We start from the raw sequence: 14856 nt of genomic DNA on the forward strand, positions 1-14856 counted from the left end.
CAGATCCTTTGACACCTCCAAATTAGAAAAGCTTGGTTTTGTATCTTGGAGTTTGGACTTTGTTCAGAAGTGCCTTACGAACACAACTGTCGAACCCCTCAGCTTGACTTCTTTCAAGAATCTTACTAGGAAGACACTCTTTCTCGTGGCGTTGGCGACTGCCAAATGCATTAGCTAACTCCAAGCCTTCAGCAGGAGAGGAGGCTTTTCAAATGGAAGTGCAGTATATTCACTTTCGCTTGGTTTCCTCGCCAAAAATGACATTTCTAAGCCATGGTGTCGTTCGTTAGTTATTAGAAGCTTAACAGACGTACTCTGCCCAGAGGGAGAAGAGAGACTTCTTTGCCCTGTGAGAGCTTTGAAGTACTATCTTCAGAGGACAGAAAAGATCAGAGGACCCTTAGACAGGCTCTGGTGCTCAGTGAAGAACCCTACACAACCTCTGTCAAGGAATGCCCTTTATTTCTTCCTTAGAAGTTTGATTACAGAGGCGCATTCTCAAGTTCAAGATGTTTTACCTTTCCTTAAGGTTAAAGCTCATGAGGTTCGGGCTGTCGCAACATCTCTGGATTTTCAGCATGACATCTCTCGAGAGAACATTCTACAATCAACAATTTGGAAGTGTAGATTGGTGTTTGCTTCTCATTATCGTAAAGACGTGGAAACGGTGTTTAATAATTGTTCTACTTTGGGTCCTTTATCCGTGGCTGGCATGGTGTTGGGAAAGGAAGCATAGGGGGCGCTCTGTCCCTCTACTGTCTCCTCGCCGTGTTGTAAGGTTACTGAGTTTTAGGGAAGCCTGGGGGTACAGTGTACCCAGAGTACCCATCAGTTTTTTAATGGTTCGGGTGGTGGTTTTTAATTTCGGTTGTAGGTGACAGTGTTGTGTATTTATTCTGGCCTGTGCCCAGGCTGGGCACTATTGTTGTCTTTTTCAGGCATCGGTGAACTTCCATGGCTGCAAAGTACCCACTGAAGTAGGGGCGACTCTTGGCCACACTGCCGCGCCCTCTACAGGTTAAGAGGAGCTCTGACCAGAGGCGGTACCCGGCTGAAGCAGCTCTCTTACCAGGTAAGGTACAAAAGCATTGTTCCAATGCTAGCAACCTCCCTAGTTCATTGTCATTATCTGTACTAATGTTTTGAAGTAGAACTTGTCCATGATTCCCACCTCCTCTCAGTGTGGAATCAGCTATACAGTGAACCCCCCGTATTCGCGGGGGATGCGTCCCACACACCCCGCGAATAGGTCAAATCCGCGAATGCTTAAAACCCCTCTAAAAACACTTAGAACTGCCCATTTTGATAGCTTAAACCAAGAAAAACCCTGTAAAAATGCTTATACCTGAGTATTTTAATAGTTTTATCACAAAAAGTGCATTTATTCATGAAAATTATATGAAAATACAGTAATTAGTGAATATTTCTCAGTGAAAAATACCGTGAATGGGCGAATTTTCCGCGAATGATGGCTAGATATGTTCCACAGAGAAACCCGCGAATGCGTGAGTCCGTGAACCATGAGAACGCGAATACGGGGGGTTTACTGTTTAATTGTTTGGTAAATCACTTACTGTATATAAATATGACATTTTTATGATAAAGTTTTATATATACTTACCAAGCAATTACATAATCGGAGCCTGCCCTCCTCCCCTCAGTGGACATTAGGCTTCAAACGAATTGATCCGCTCTGCTGATTTGTACTTGTCAGTCCTGAAAGTGGGCGGGACCCTGCCACTGCGAAAATTTGAATTTTGTTAGATTGCCGTGCAGAAAGCTAGTAGCTATGTAATTGCTTGGTAAGTATAAATAAAACTATTTTATCATAAAAATGTCATTTTCCTGGTGTTTTCTGATTGAGAAAAGTATTTTGCATTCTCAAGTGACATTGCTAAAAAAAAACTGGCTTACGTACCTGGTTTTGTAGCCAAGGTGGCATCGACTTTCTTTCAGCTTCAACTTTCATACAAGTCTGTCATTTTCTGCCTTACCATTCCAAATAATGAATGAAGAGGACATATTCCTTTGTCCAGTGAGAGCCTTAAACCCTTATCTGTGGAAGGCTAAGTCCTTTAACTCCCAGGCTAGAGAAACTACATCCGTCAAAAGACTGTCTCGTTTTGGTTATAACAGGTCATGTTAAAGAGTTCACACATGCACTTTGGAGCTTAAAGGTTAGGAAATTATCAACTTCCGCAGGATTTGCTTCCTAGAGGTTTCTTTCATGTCCGCCAATTAGTCTAATATTGGCCTTAGACCAAGTAATACCAAAACCTGACCCCCGTATTTGACTCGTCCTCCTCTTCCTTACAACCCTTCAAGCATAAATTCTGAGTTATATGTCATATGCTTCTTGGAAGAGGGTAAAGATACATATATGTAATACATATATATATTCTAGTGGGAATGGAATAAATACAGTACAAAGCAGTCATACTAAATTAACAAGTAAACTTCCCAGCCATCCAGAACTCTGTTATCATCTGTGTTTATTCCAGAAATGAGTTACCAGATACAGGGCTTAATATTTTAGGATGTTAAGAGGTCATCCCATTTACAGTAGTTAGTTACTCAGTTTTCTGACAAGTGCAGTAATGAGTATGTGTCAGAATGAATTCTCTTTTTAAATAACAAATTTGCATTTTTGTATGAACCCATTACTTATTTCAATCAGCCTTCCTCCTCATCCCTTATCTTTCATGGGAAGGTCAAGAAATGGAGAAAAGGAGTTTTGTGTGAGAAACAATTGTTGGTTCCCAGATGGTTTACTTGACCAGGTGGCAGAATTGAATTCTGGAGTGTGTGTTGTGAAGAGCTGTAGAATACATAGTCAGGGCAGTGTAAAGTAATGGGTTTGTTAGAAAAAATAAAGTTGTATTTTCATTGGTCAAATGTTCACAAAAACATCTGTTTAGACTTCATGATAATCTTAGTACTGTCAAATGCGATTCTTACAAACTTTTCTCTCTCATAGCATAAATTTCTTGTATGTCCAATATATACTGTCATAAGTAATATACACATACATGCTCTCTATCTATATCTGCTGTACAGTAAATTTCAATAGATTATATCTAACACCTTTTTTTGTTATTTATCCATATTTTTAGATTTGTAAAGATACCTGAATGTTTTATGTCATTGTTTTACAGTTACATGATGTTATATTATTGTTTGGAGATGTTTTTGACTGTGTAATGTAATCCATTTTAATTAATTTGATGTCACACCAACACAGGCCATCAAAACTATCGTATACTATCTTTTTACTTAAGTGTGGTCTTGATCTCATAGAATAAGCAGACAGGTGAAAAATGATCTCCAAGTGGGAGACGCACCTTATCTGATTGTTTTACCGTTTTTTCCATCTGGTCAAGTTAAATGCTGTTCCAGCTGCTGCTTTCTGTGGCCTGATTTTCACTATCATTCTTGACCCTTTGGGTATTTGCAGAAAGTTTCATGAAAAATCAGTGTTTTTACTCTATGTTAATTTATTTTTTTTATGGTGGAATTAGGGCACAGGGCCATTAAAACATAGTGATAGATCTGTAAAACTTCATGTTGTATATAAAGTTCTAGCCAAACATACAAAATTAGAAGCCTTATTTTATAACTGATGTTTATAGCTGACGACAAAAATTATCTGAAACACTATACCTATTAAAAGAACTAATGTAAAATCCTTGGTTGTTTACCTTTATTAGTTGTTGAAGTGTTAAGAATTGTTGGAAATGGTTAGGTTTTTATATTCATTTTAAAATGTTTATGAAATAAAATGCTTTTAAAGTGTATTTATGTAAAAAGATATAGAATTTCTCAGAATTTCTTTAGGTACATGTTGTTGGGAGTGAAATGTGATAATTTTGACCACTCAGAAGGCAGAATTTCCTTGACAAGTAGTATGTGTAAAATGATTGATAAGCAGGTGAAAAATCTATTCCTTCTTGATAATTTCAATGTACAATCTTTGATGAAAGTGCCAATTGCTGTTTTAAGTAACTGAAAGAAAGTTGAAAAAATACAGAATTTGTTAAAGATAGCACAGTAATTTGGGTTTTTTGTGTAGTGTATTTGTATGTACATATGAATGATGAAGCTCATACTGTTTGTGTGTGTCCAAAATTCATTTCAAGATGTTGACTTCTGCAACCATGTTGTTTATTTTTGTACTTTTGAAACTTTCTTTATTGTCCCTCATCTCAGTATCAGACCAGTCGGATGCACTATTTGAAATATTAATTTGAGTTATTAAATTACCTATTATTCAGATCACCAAGTAATTATACTATATGAACTATGACAATACTATTCGAATGTTACATTTAGCCAAACTCCGTCAAACTGCTGACTAGTAAGTGCACTCTTACCAGATTTATAAAAAATAGACTAAAGTCTGCCAGAACCCAGTCAGTCAGTACTTAGTTTATGATTAGCATTCAGCCAAGAAGGGAGGACAGTTGTAATTTGTCAGAAAACTCAAGCCATAGTGGCTTAAAAAAGAAAACGGGGATGTGTTTCATTTGGGTAGTCTATGTAAAGTGGCCCAAATATCTGCTTTATGGGTAGAAGAGAAGCAGAATCCAGTAGTACTCGAGTCATTCTGGGCACAGAAATATGTACAGTATACAGATTCACTCAGCCTAAATCATATCCCAGTCAGTGGTCACTCTCTGTAGATATGCATAGGGAGCTTATGGAATAAGCTGTCGGTTTGCTTTTTTCACACATAAGCCAAGTAGCAGGAACATCCAGGCTGGAAGTTCGTTGTAACAGTAAAACCGTGGCTTCATTTATGTAGCTAAAATAGACCTGGGGAGCACTTTATTTATTTAGGTCTCTACTCATATGACATCTTTAGGCTAGATCTCTACTCATATGACAACATCTTTAGGCTACAAACCTTCATGTCTGAAAGTTAGCTAGCATTGTTAGTGATGATTCTGCAGGTTTCATCTTTGTTGGTGCAGTAATATTGATTCAGCACTTAAACCACCCTTTCAGAGGTGTAAATTTATGAGGAAATGGAATGATGTGAAAAATGCTTAAGTTGAATAACCGTCAACATCAGAGGAGGAAGATGAATTGGAAAGTGAAGATGAATTGGAAAGTGAAGTTGAACATCTGAAATTGACATTAGAGAAGAGGAGGGAAATGTCCAGCTTAATTCAAATTGCGAAAGATAGAATAGAGGATTACAATCATTCCTTAGAATGGAGCAGTGATACTACTTCAGCAGGTGTACAACAAATGCAGAAGGCAAAGGAAACAACTGCCAATTACAATGTTCTTCCAGAAGAAGAGGAAAGTGTCCACCATTGACAATCTTCAGCCTTTGACTTCATCAGCTCTTGAAGTCATGCAACTGTTACCCTCCTCTTTCCTCTGGTTTAATCTGTATCTTTTGTACGCTAAGAATGACCCTGATGACCCTTCTGAAGTTTCTTCAGAGGGTCAATAGCTCAAATGCCTTCACAGTGCTTACGCTATCTTCACCATTTCATTAGTGTAAGCTTAGTACATTGCCATTGTTGCCATTGTCATGGTTATCATCATGGCTTTAACGCTAGCGCAAAGAGGGAAGCAATCAGTGAGTACCCAGAGTTTTATTCCTTATATTTATTCCATATAATCTACAGCATATCCATTTCACTATTAGGCTATCATGTTAGAGAGAGAGAGAGAAAAACATTATTATACTGCACTGATGAACTCGCTACCATACCTGTACCATACAGATGCTCATACATGCACAACTTTCTCTCTTCTTCTATCATTTCCAATTTTTTTTGTAATTTTTTACTATATAAAATGCTGAAAAAAATGTAAAAATAACTTTAGATACATTACTTCCAGTCCAGATTAATAAGCATGTAGCACTACGAACTGTACAGACGTAATCATAAATCGCTCATTTACATTTAGAATTTTTGCGTATTTGTACACTATAAGAAATGCTGTACCCATGATTTTTTTTTTTATTCTGTTATGTATAACAAGTGATGATTAATATAACAGGTATTGGAGTTTATGAATGGATTTCTTGTGTACATTTGGGCCACACTATTGTTTTGTATTGTTGGCTCAAGGTGGTTGGAATTTCAGATAAAATTGGCATCAATGCCAATGTACTCAGAAACCTAAAGCCATGACATAAAGCTACATGATAGGTTAATTTCACCTTATTCATTCTCATGGTCACCAGGTACTGTATTGTTCATTGGAGTTGGCTGTTTGTTTTCAAATCTAGGTGATAAATTTACTTGTTAGATCTGAATTACTATTTTTATCTTATTTTTTAACTAGTGTAAAGTTGTTTGTGACATGTAAAAAAATACAAAATGACTTATGCTTTGAAAAGAAAAGATGAATACCTACTAGTGCTATCTTTTTCATAGGTACTGACAGTGTATGGGACTGAATATGTCGAGTGTGAAAGTTATACAGTAATTGCCAACACTAATTTTACAAATAGCCATTAAAACAATTGACTTTACATGCCATTTAATAATTGCTGATTAAACTACCCGAATGTGATATATGTTTTGATTGATATGGGTCCATTGAAAATTCCATCTTTAGAGAATTTTGCTGTGCCAATCTGCATGAGAGTTGTTGTAGTTTTTCAATTACGAAAATGCTGTACTGTAATGGTAACTGCTGTCCGTTTTTAGCCTGGCATACTAATATGTATTGTGTCACTGTTAAAGACTGGAAACAGTCCATCTGTTGCTTTTTGCTGGTTAGGAAAATTTTTTCTTTTTATTGACACCTTCATGTCACAAAAAAATTTGAGCTTATGTGATTAAGAGTGATTAAGAAATGGGAAACTTGTGCCTTTGATAGTTCATTATAGTATTGTTTGAATCACATTACAAATTCACAGCCATTTATTGTTCTCCATTTTTGTTAACTTCACAAAACATAGCAGAGGGTCATTAAGAGAGATAGTGCACACTACTATTTGCTGCTCTAAGTTGGTGAACTGGGTCAGCAGAGTATTGCTTTAATGATTACAAGACTAAAATGGGAAGCACTTGCAGATAGAGCCTTTATTATTAGCAGATAAATTCATATCTATTCATTTATAACAGTGGTTTTCAAGTTCTTTACTTCATTCTCTGTATTTTGTGATAATTTTGTTGTAATGGTCTTACATCTCCATTTAGTTTTACTGATTTTTAAAAAATTTTTGGTGACTGATTTCAAGTGCTGCTTTACCTTTAGTGATGTCTTAATTGCCAATCATGGTTTGATTGGCATGTTATCTTGCATTGGTAATGAAAATGAGGCTTAATGACATTTTTGTAAGTTATATTCACTTTACGTAATAATATTAAATAGGTCTTTAGAAGTTTCATTAATACTATATTCTAACTTTAGTATGCAGTAATTGTCAAGTATCTTTGTAATTTATTTTCTTAATATTTATTTTTTTTGGTAAATGCTTTTATTCCTTTGGGCAAAATCTTGTTCTCTGACAACACACAGAAGCACCTGTGCTAGTTATAACTGTGACAAGGAAGCTGTTGATATCTGGTGATGTATTTCAGGGTGACCTGTAGATCTGAGGAACTACTGTATTTCAGTAAGTGTATGACTCATGTTTGGAAAGTTCTAAAGTTACTACTGTATGCTTCCCGATGTTCTTTGGTGTTTTGTACATCTTGCTGTGTATTTTCAAAATCCTTTTGGATCAGGTATTTGTTAGGCATTGTACATCTCATGAACTGACTTTTCTGAGTGTTCGTTTTAATTACTGTTTTTTTATGTTCTTATATGAAAGGGTCACAGTGATGTAGTTACCTTAGTTTGATGACCTTAGTTTGATGCACAGTTTAGGAATAGGTGTATATTTTACATAACTGTTCTTTCTATATAATTGATCTCTGTACTTCAGAAGCCATATATTGAACTTGTATTGTAAATGGGGCCAAGTCACTTGGTGAATTAATCAGATCTGGTATAATTAAGCATTCTTACAGTACATTTGAGTTGAATATTTGATCAGTTGGTTTTAAATGAACAGAGGTCTAATAGTAGCTGTACTGCTTGTTCAGGGTGCTTTTATTTTACATACATAATGTACTTATAAAGTTTTTATGAGTGATTGGTTCAGTTCATTGTTGCATTTTAATGATTGAGATCTTTCTTGCAAAATGTGTAGCGTATACCGTGACCCGAATGATACAAAACTGATTTGTAAAAATGTATGTACAGTGATACTTGTACATCATGTTCAAAAGCTAGTAGTGCTCCTATATGTTGCAGTACTATATTTGTCATTGTGCAAAAAAAAGGAAGTATTTGTGAGTAGAAATGTTGCATAGAATCTGAACCAAAGGCAAGACAATGGCACAAAGTAAATGGCAAAGGTTTTTATATTTTTATTTTACTTTATAGGACCTATGCTCAAATTGACTATGTAAGGCTTGCTGTTCCCACAATGCACAGTAAAAATTACCTCATTTTCAGATATCAGTTTGCTCTTATGTTTGAAGTCTTTAAATTCTTTAAGGGTTTTTGTAAGTAGTATTCTGTTTGGATCATATCATAGGTGCTAAATGAGTAAGTGCTTAGTGTAAATGCTGAATAGATTTTGGGGTAGAGAAATTGTTTATGATTAACTAATTAATACAAGTCTTTCTTTGAGTAAGCATTAGTTTGTGCTAAAGAAGAGTAGAGCATTCACTAATCCAGTGTTTTGAGAAGTGGTTTTGTAATCTGCCATATGAATTGGCCATGGAAAGGGTTAATATTGTAATATAGTTGGAAAGATATAATTTTGTACCTGTTTTAATTACAAGTCTTTATTTGTTCCTATGGGACTACAAACCATCGCCTTTTATAGAGGAGTATCTTTCAGCTTGAGCTGGAAACCGGTTGAGATTTGGCAACAAGGTCAGGTTAACCAGTTGGTTAACAGGTGGGGGAATGGGGGTTGAGAGGGGTAGTATCCCGCACTCATTTGATCTTCACATCCACATTTTCTTTTGGCTGCAGTAGAGAACAGGCTTGCTACCCTTCACTGTCCTGACTGTGCTGAGAACTTGGATTTTGGGTGAATACTCTCTCACTGCTGGATTTTGGGTGAATACTCTCTCACTGCTGTTGTCTTTTGTTTAGTTACATTTATTGTGACTTCCTGCATAAAAATTTAACGCGGTTGTTTCCAAGACGGCTGCCTTCATTGGCAGTTGTCTCTAGTAATGACTTTACTTCAAGTAATTTTCTTTGAAAGGCAATTTCCTATTGTAAATTTCTCAGTGCTAAAATAGTGTACCCTTCAAGTTTTTTTTTGGCAAACATGCATCAAGCAGAGGAAAATCTATAATTAGTGTCATAAATGGGGGAATCTCTCTGCTCAGAGCTTATACTCGGCAAATCACAGACTTTCCTTTTTACCTTAGCTGAGTTATGTCCTTTCCAGTATGCGACATACTTGCTAGGGTTTGCTGTAAGTGTTTTCCTGATTGGGTTAGACATCTGTCTATAAAGTGTTGAACAATCTCTGTCTCTTGGGAATTTTTGGCCTTGAGGACTTATGTTCTTAGTACTGTAAGCATTATATAAAAGTATCTTTCAAGGCTATTCTGTTGTTGAACAGAGTCTTTAGACTTTTTTTACTGGGTGTGGAGGCATAATTAGTTTGGTCTTCTGTCATTCCTCTGTAGAAATAGCTCTTGTGTTTTTTGATGAGAGATTGAGTTCCTTCAACTCATCCACTGAATATCTATGTTGGAGATCCTAATGAGATACTGCTTTGCCATCCGGTGCTTTTCAGTACTATTTGAAGTTATGCACTCCCAGAGTTGGAATGTTTTCTTCTTTCATTAGAACTGGAAAGAGTTGTCTGGGAACACCGTCTTTTTCCATCGCATGGGTTCATCAGACTGTCACTTCATTGAGGAGGAGGCTCCCTTCCCAGGGAAGGGATCTTGAAGTTAAGGGCATTGAGTCTGTCCCTCACAGTTTGGTTGAATTTTGGGGGTTGTGAGTAATGATGGTTGGTGTCTGACATGTCAAGATTCACTGTTCCTCATTTTACCTGAGGAATGTCGCTCACAAGTCTTGAACATTTTTTCTTTGAGACCTGCCATGGCCAGCCATCTATGTTTTGGACAATGTCAGTTTATTGTCTGAAGTACCTAAGCCTAGTGTAAGTTCAGAGGGGAAGTAGAATGACTGGATTCCATTCAGTCCTTACTCCCTCTTTTGAGAGCAGCTTTTAGGCCGAAGTACATGCTGGGGTTGGGCAGGATACAGGTGATTGCATTCTGGGCATCCTTTCCCAGTTGAAGACTAGGAGGAGTCTCCCAGTTTTGACTGATTTTCAGCTCATGCTGAAAAATGCTTCTATATGGAAGGCCCTGGTTTGTATACCTAAGAAAAATAAGAAATTATTTGAAATTTCATATATTAAGGTGATAATTTTAAGTTTATTATTATTTTTTTTTTTTGAGGAATTGACAAAGGATGCTAACCTGTGTTGCCCTCTAAAAACATATTATCAAAAATACCTTGTATAGCTATTTTTTATCACTGCATCAAAGAGTGGAATGTTACTTACAGTATGTAGTTGCTTCCACTGCTGTCACACACATGCTGGTTCACTTGTTATATGCTGCATTTATATTTGTACATAGTATGAGAAAGGGTCCAAAATAAAAAAAAAATATATAAGTTTTTATAGCTTTTATTAACAAAATTTTTAATGAAAATATTTACATTTCCAGTATAAATATATATATATTTAACATCTGTTATGTATGTTACCTGCAATTTGTCAAGTTTGTACTTCCTACCTCCAAGCACAATATGCAAACCTTTCAAGTGTTCCTCTGTAGTAGCTGCACCTGAAAGAAAAAGTATTTTACTGATACTACTTTTGTTAGATTTCTGAATAAACTCCAACCTATTTCTGTACAGTTAAATTAAAATTTTTCTTATACTTTTGAATTACTTTATATTAATTTTTATCATCACAAAGCCTATTTATTTGTGAATCCCAGATATGTCATTCCACTTGAATAAGGAAAGGAACTGGGTGGCTCATTTGTTTTCCCCTAGATGGAGCTCCAAAGGAGGAGGAGGAGGGAAGTAGGTGAATCCTGTTACAGCACATTCATACCCTCAGACTTACACTAAGCTAAAGTACTTGGGGACGTACACTAAGCTAAAGTACTTGAGGGAGATACTATTCTGTCCAGTCATAGCTGGGTGCCTGTGCAGCTTGAACAGCCAACACAGGTTCCAAGAAGGTATCCAGGGGGGGTTACCTTCTGGGGAATGTCACTCAGTTTGTGTATGCCAGACCCCCACCCTCATTACATGATGTATCATGAAGTTCTTGCTCAAGTCTAGGAATGGTCCTAAGCCTGACTGTGAGCTCTTGCATGAGTAGGGAGACTTACATCCTTCTAAGAGGTCGTACACTCGTTTGATCACCTCACATATCCAGAGAAAAAAAAAGGGGTTGCGGGACACCACCCCAACTTGTGCTTGTCTGCACTGACAAAAAAGTACCAATATATCTGTTTCAGAGAACAGGTTCTTTTCAGATAGTACCGAGCAGCCTGCACAAGGTATAGAGAACCGAGCAGCCTGCACAGGGTATAGAGAATCTTTTCTAGGTCAGTACAATACAGTCATGGAGAGCAAAAAGCAAGTCTCAAACCCAGTACCAATACAGTCATGAAGAGTGAAAATCAAGAAACTTTCAAATCTCTCATTAGCAGCTGACAGGTTCAGAGTTTACCCCACAAACTCAGCAACAAAGGAGAACAAGAGGAATCTCATCCCTCCAAGTGCCAGATGAAAAAACAGGCTTGAAGGTAAGATCTCTCTTTGGAGCTTGTGCCAGAAGTTTGAAGGTGGTACTTGTCAAGCTGAGAAGGTTAAGTTTCATCCAATTTCAAAAGATTTAGCTCCCAAGGTGGGCAAGACTGTGCAATACTGCCCATTAGCATGGATAACTCCAATAAAATAAAAGATCAAGCCCTTTCAGTGAAGGCCTAGGACGAGGCTGAGTATTTCACTGCGAAGACTGAACTGCTTGTCTTGAAGAGGGTGGATGAGGAAGTTTGTAATCCATTGAACAGACACTCAGACTGGAGACACCCCTTCTTCTAAACCAATCACAGACAGTCCTTTTCCCTAGTACACACGTTTGCAGAAGAATGACGAGAGAACCCAGATGTCGACCTTGCATCCCCATGAGAAAAGCCTCTCTTCTATAGGACATGTTGGATAACCAACATACACGAGGCTGAAGGGAGTGCAGTGGCTGGTGATACCTCTGAATGAATGTGCAGTTCATGGGTTGAATAGATCTTACCATAAACTGGACCTGCACTACAATACCCCTGATGGCAAGAACAGGAATGAGGCCAAAAGAAGCTAAACTAGAGCTGAAAGTACCCAGTACAAATACAATACTTGATCCAATGAGAAATCCTTCCCAATAAAACAGCACTAAAACTCATGTTTCCTACATCTGTAGTATTAAAGATAACATACAAACACAACCAAAATAAACCAATAACAGTTTCTAATTCCATTAGAAATTAAATCCCTTCAATTTTACCGTTTTAAACACTGATCTTTAGAATATCTATTTTAAACTCATTATTTATATCATTTCCATTTTCATTACAGTGCTGAATGACCCTGTGAATCCCAGTGCTTGGCTTTATGCCAAAATCGCATATCCCATTCCATAGCATTATACAAACAAAAATCTGTATGAGGCCTTGTCAAATATGGAACACCAAAACTAAGATAGCCACAAATCATTGAACAACTTGAAGTAAACAACCAAAAAATAACATTTCTCTTGTTACAATGGCATGTTATGAACTATAATATTGATATTATGTCACAAAACCAAAACTCTTAAACTGGGTAACTTGCAAATGTCTGAATTATCATTATCTGTTATGTTCTCAATCAAGACATAAAATTAACATAGTATGTCAGTTAATGTTCAGTGATACAGAAATCACCCTCTTAGAAAACTACATATTAACTAACACTGAACAAACAAAATGTAAAACATGTAGCAATAAATGTATGAAAAGGCTAATATTGTACACAATACATACATTTACAAGTCATCTGGCCTCCTCAATTTCATCTTCGTTAACTGCAAGACTGGTGAGCAGGTTGTTGTACCCTTGTCTGAGGGGAAAAAGTGAATTAATCAATATACAGATATTCTTATGCTCACTGGAGCTTAATACCATTTAATCTTGAATATTTCAAGTTTCAAAGTAGAATAAAGCTGACAAAAATGTTATTTATGTTGCTATGTTATCTAATGTCCAAGAGGTTACTAGTGAAATTAGATTTCTTACAAAAAATACGACAATTTCTGTTGTCATCTCTCAGAGTAATAAAATTCCTCAAGTACATCATGATTTCCAATCATAAAATTATGTATTGGGAATACAGTAAACCCCCGGTATTTGTCTTCTCACGATTCGTGAACTCACCGATTCAAAGATTTCTCTGTGGAACATAATTATATACACATTATCTGCGGAAAATTCCCCCATTTGCGGTATTTTTCACTGAGAAATATATGAAAATACAGTAATTAGTGAATGTCATGACTAAATGCACTTTTTGTGATAAAACTATTAAAATACTCAGGTACCTAGGTAGTGCTCATTACAATAATTCGATTTTGCGATGGGGTAATACCGATACAACAATATTTATAAAATATTTTAAAATTTTGTGCGGGCGCAAGCCGCAGTGTGCAATCAGGCAGCAAGAGACCAAATTACAATACAGTGAACCCCCTGTATTCGCGGGGGATGCGTCCCACACCCCACCCCCCCACAAATAGCTAAAATCCGCAAATACTTAAAATCCCTCTAAAAACACTTAGAACTGCCCATTTTGATAACTCAAAGACAGAAAAACTCTGTAAAAATGCATATACCTGAGTATTTTAATAGTTTTATCACAAAAAGTGCATTTATTCATGAAAATTATATGAAAATACAGTAATGAGTGAATATTTCTCAGTGAAAAGTACCGCGAATGGGCGAATTTTCCGCGAATAATGGCTAGATATGTTCCACAGAGAAACCTACGAATGTGTGAGTCCACGAATCATGAGAATGCGAATACGCGGGTTTTACTGTAGACCAACTTCTTTTCCTCCATTTCTTTATCCCATCGTCTAGTTATTAAAAAAGTAAAAAAGAATGATAAAAGTATTGTTAGTAATGTTATACTCTAGTGTAAATGTGCACAGCCATAAACAACTGAACGAGAAACTTGTTTTGCTTATAAACGAATTGGCTAACAATAGCCGTTTTGCTCATATTTCAACTGTCGTAGGATAGTAAACAATTACCGCACTTATGTTACAAATGACATTAAGTAGAATAGGACTGATATACTTTTACATTATACCCTTATTCAGTATGGATGAAAGATCGGCACGGAAATATACTGCTAAATTTAAGCTGCAAGTTGTAGCCGAAGCTGAGAAAACAATGTTCAAAGCTGCTTATAACTATAAATTAGCGTGCATCAGCAACACGGATAAAACTCGACCGTAAAAAAAATTGGAGAGAGTATTTTAATCAAAACTACTGGGCATCAAAGAACACATATTACTGCTGTTTTTACACTGATAGACAAATACGTAAAGCTCGTGTTATGATGAAATCAAGTGAAAATAGCAAATGGAATCTTGATTTTTTTTTTTTACACAAAATAAATGCCCCCAAACAGCCAACGTCATCTATTAACGAAAAAAAAATAGCTAAATTTATTTCAAAATATGACGTATTTAAGTTATATTTCGACTTAAAAACTTCATATAACGAAAAATAACCT

General features: G+C 36.3%; 1 protein-coding gene across 2 annotated transcripts in view; it reads right to left on the bottom strand.

The window, feature by feature from the left end:
• Window positions 1-10680: 10680 nt before the first annotated feature.
• Window positions 10681-14856, bottom strand: part of LOC136828773 (protein MMS22-like) — a 58490-nt gene continuing 54314 nt past the window's right edge. For both annotated transcript variants that reach the window (XM_067086991.1, XM_067086990.1), the window contains exons 22-23: window positions 13104-13179; window positions 10681-10856 (exon numbers count right to left, since the gene is read on the bottom strand). In XM_067086991.1, coding sequence (XP_066943092.1) covers window positions 13113-13179 — 67 coding nt within the window. In that variant the 3' untranslated portion in view covers window positions 10681-10856; window positions 13104-13112. The remainder of the gene's footprint in view (window positions 10857-13103; window positions 13180-14856) is intronic.

The sequence above is a fragment of the Macrobrachium rosenbergii genome, chromosome 43 (genome assembly GCF_040412425.1).
Source record: "Macrobrachium rosenbergii isolate ZJJX-2024 chromosome 43, ASM4041242v1, whole genome shotgun sequence".
Taxonomy (NCBI): domain Eukaryota; kingdom Metazoa; phylum Arthropoda; class Malacostraca; order Decapoda; family Palaemonidae; genus Macrobrachium; species Macrobrachium rosenbergii.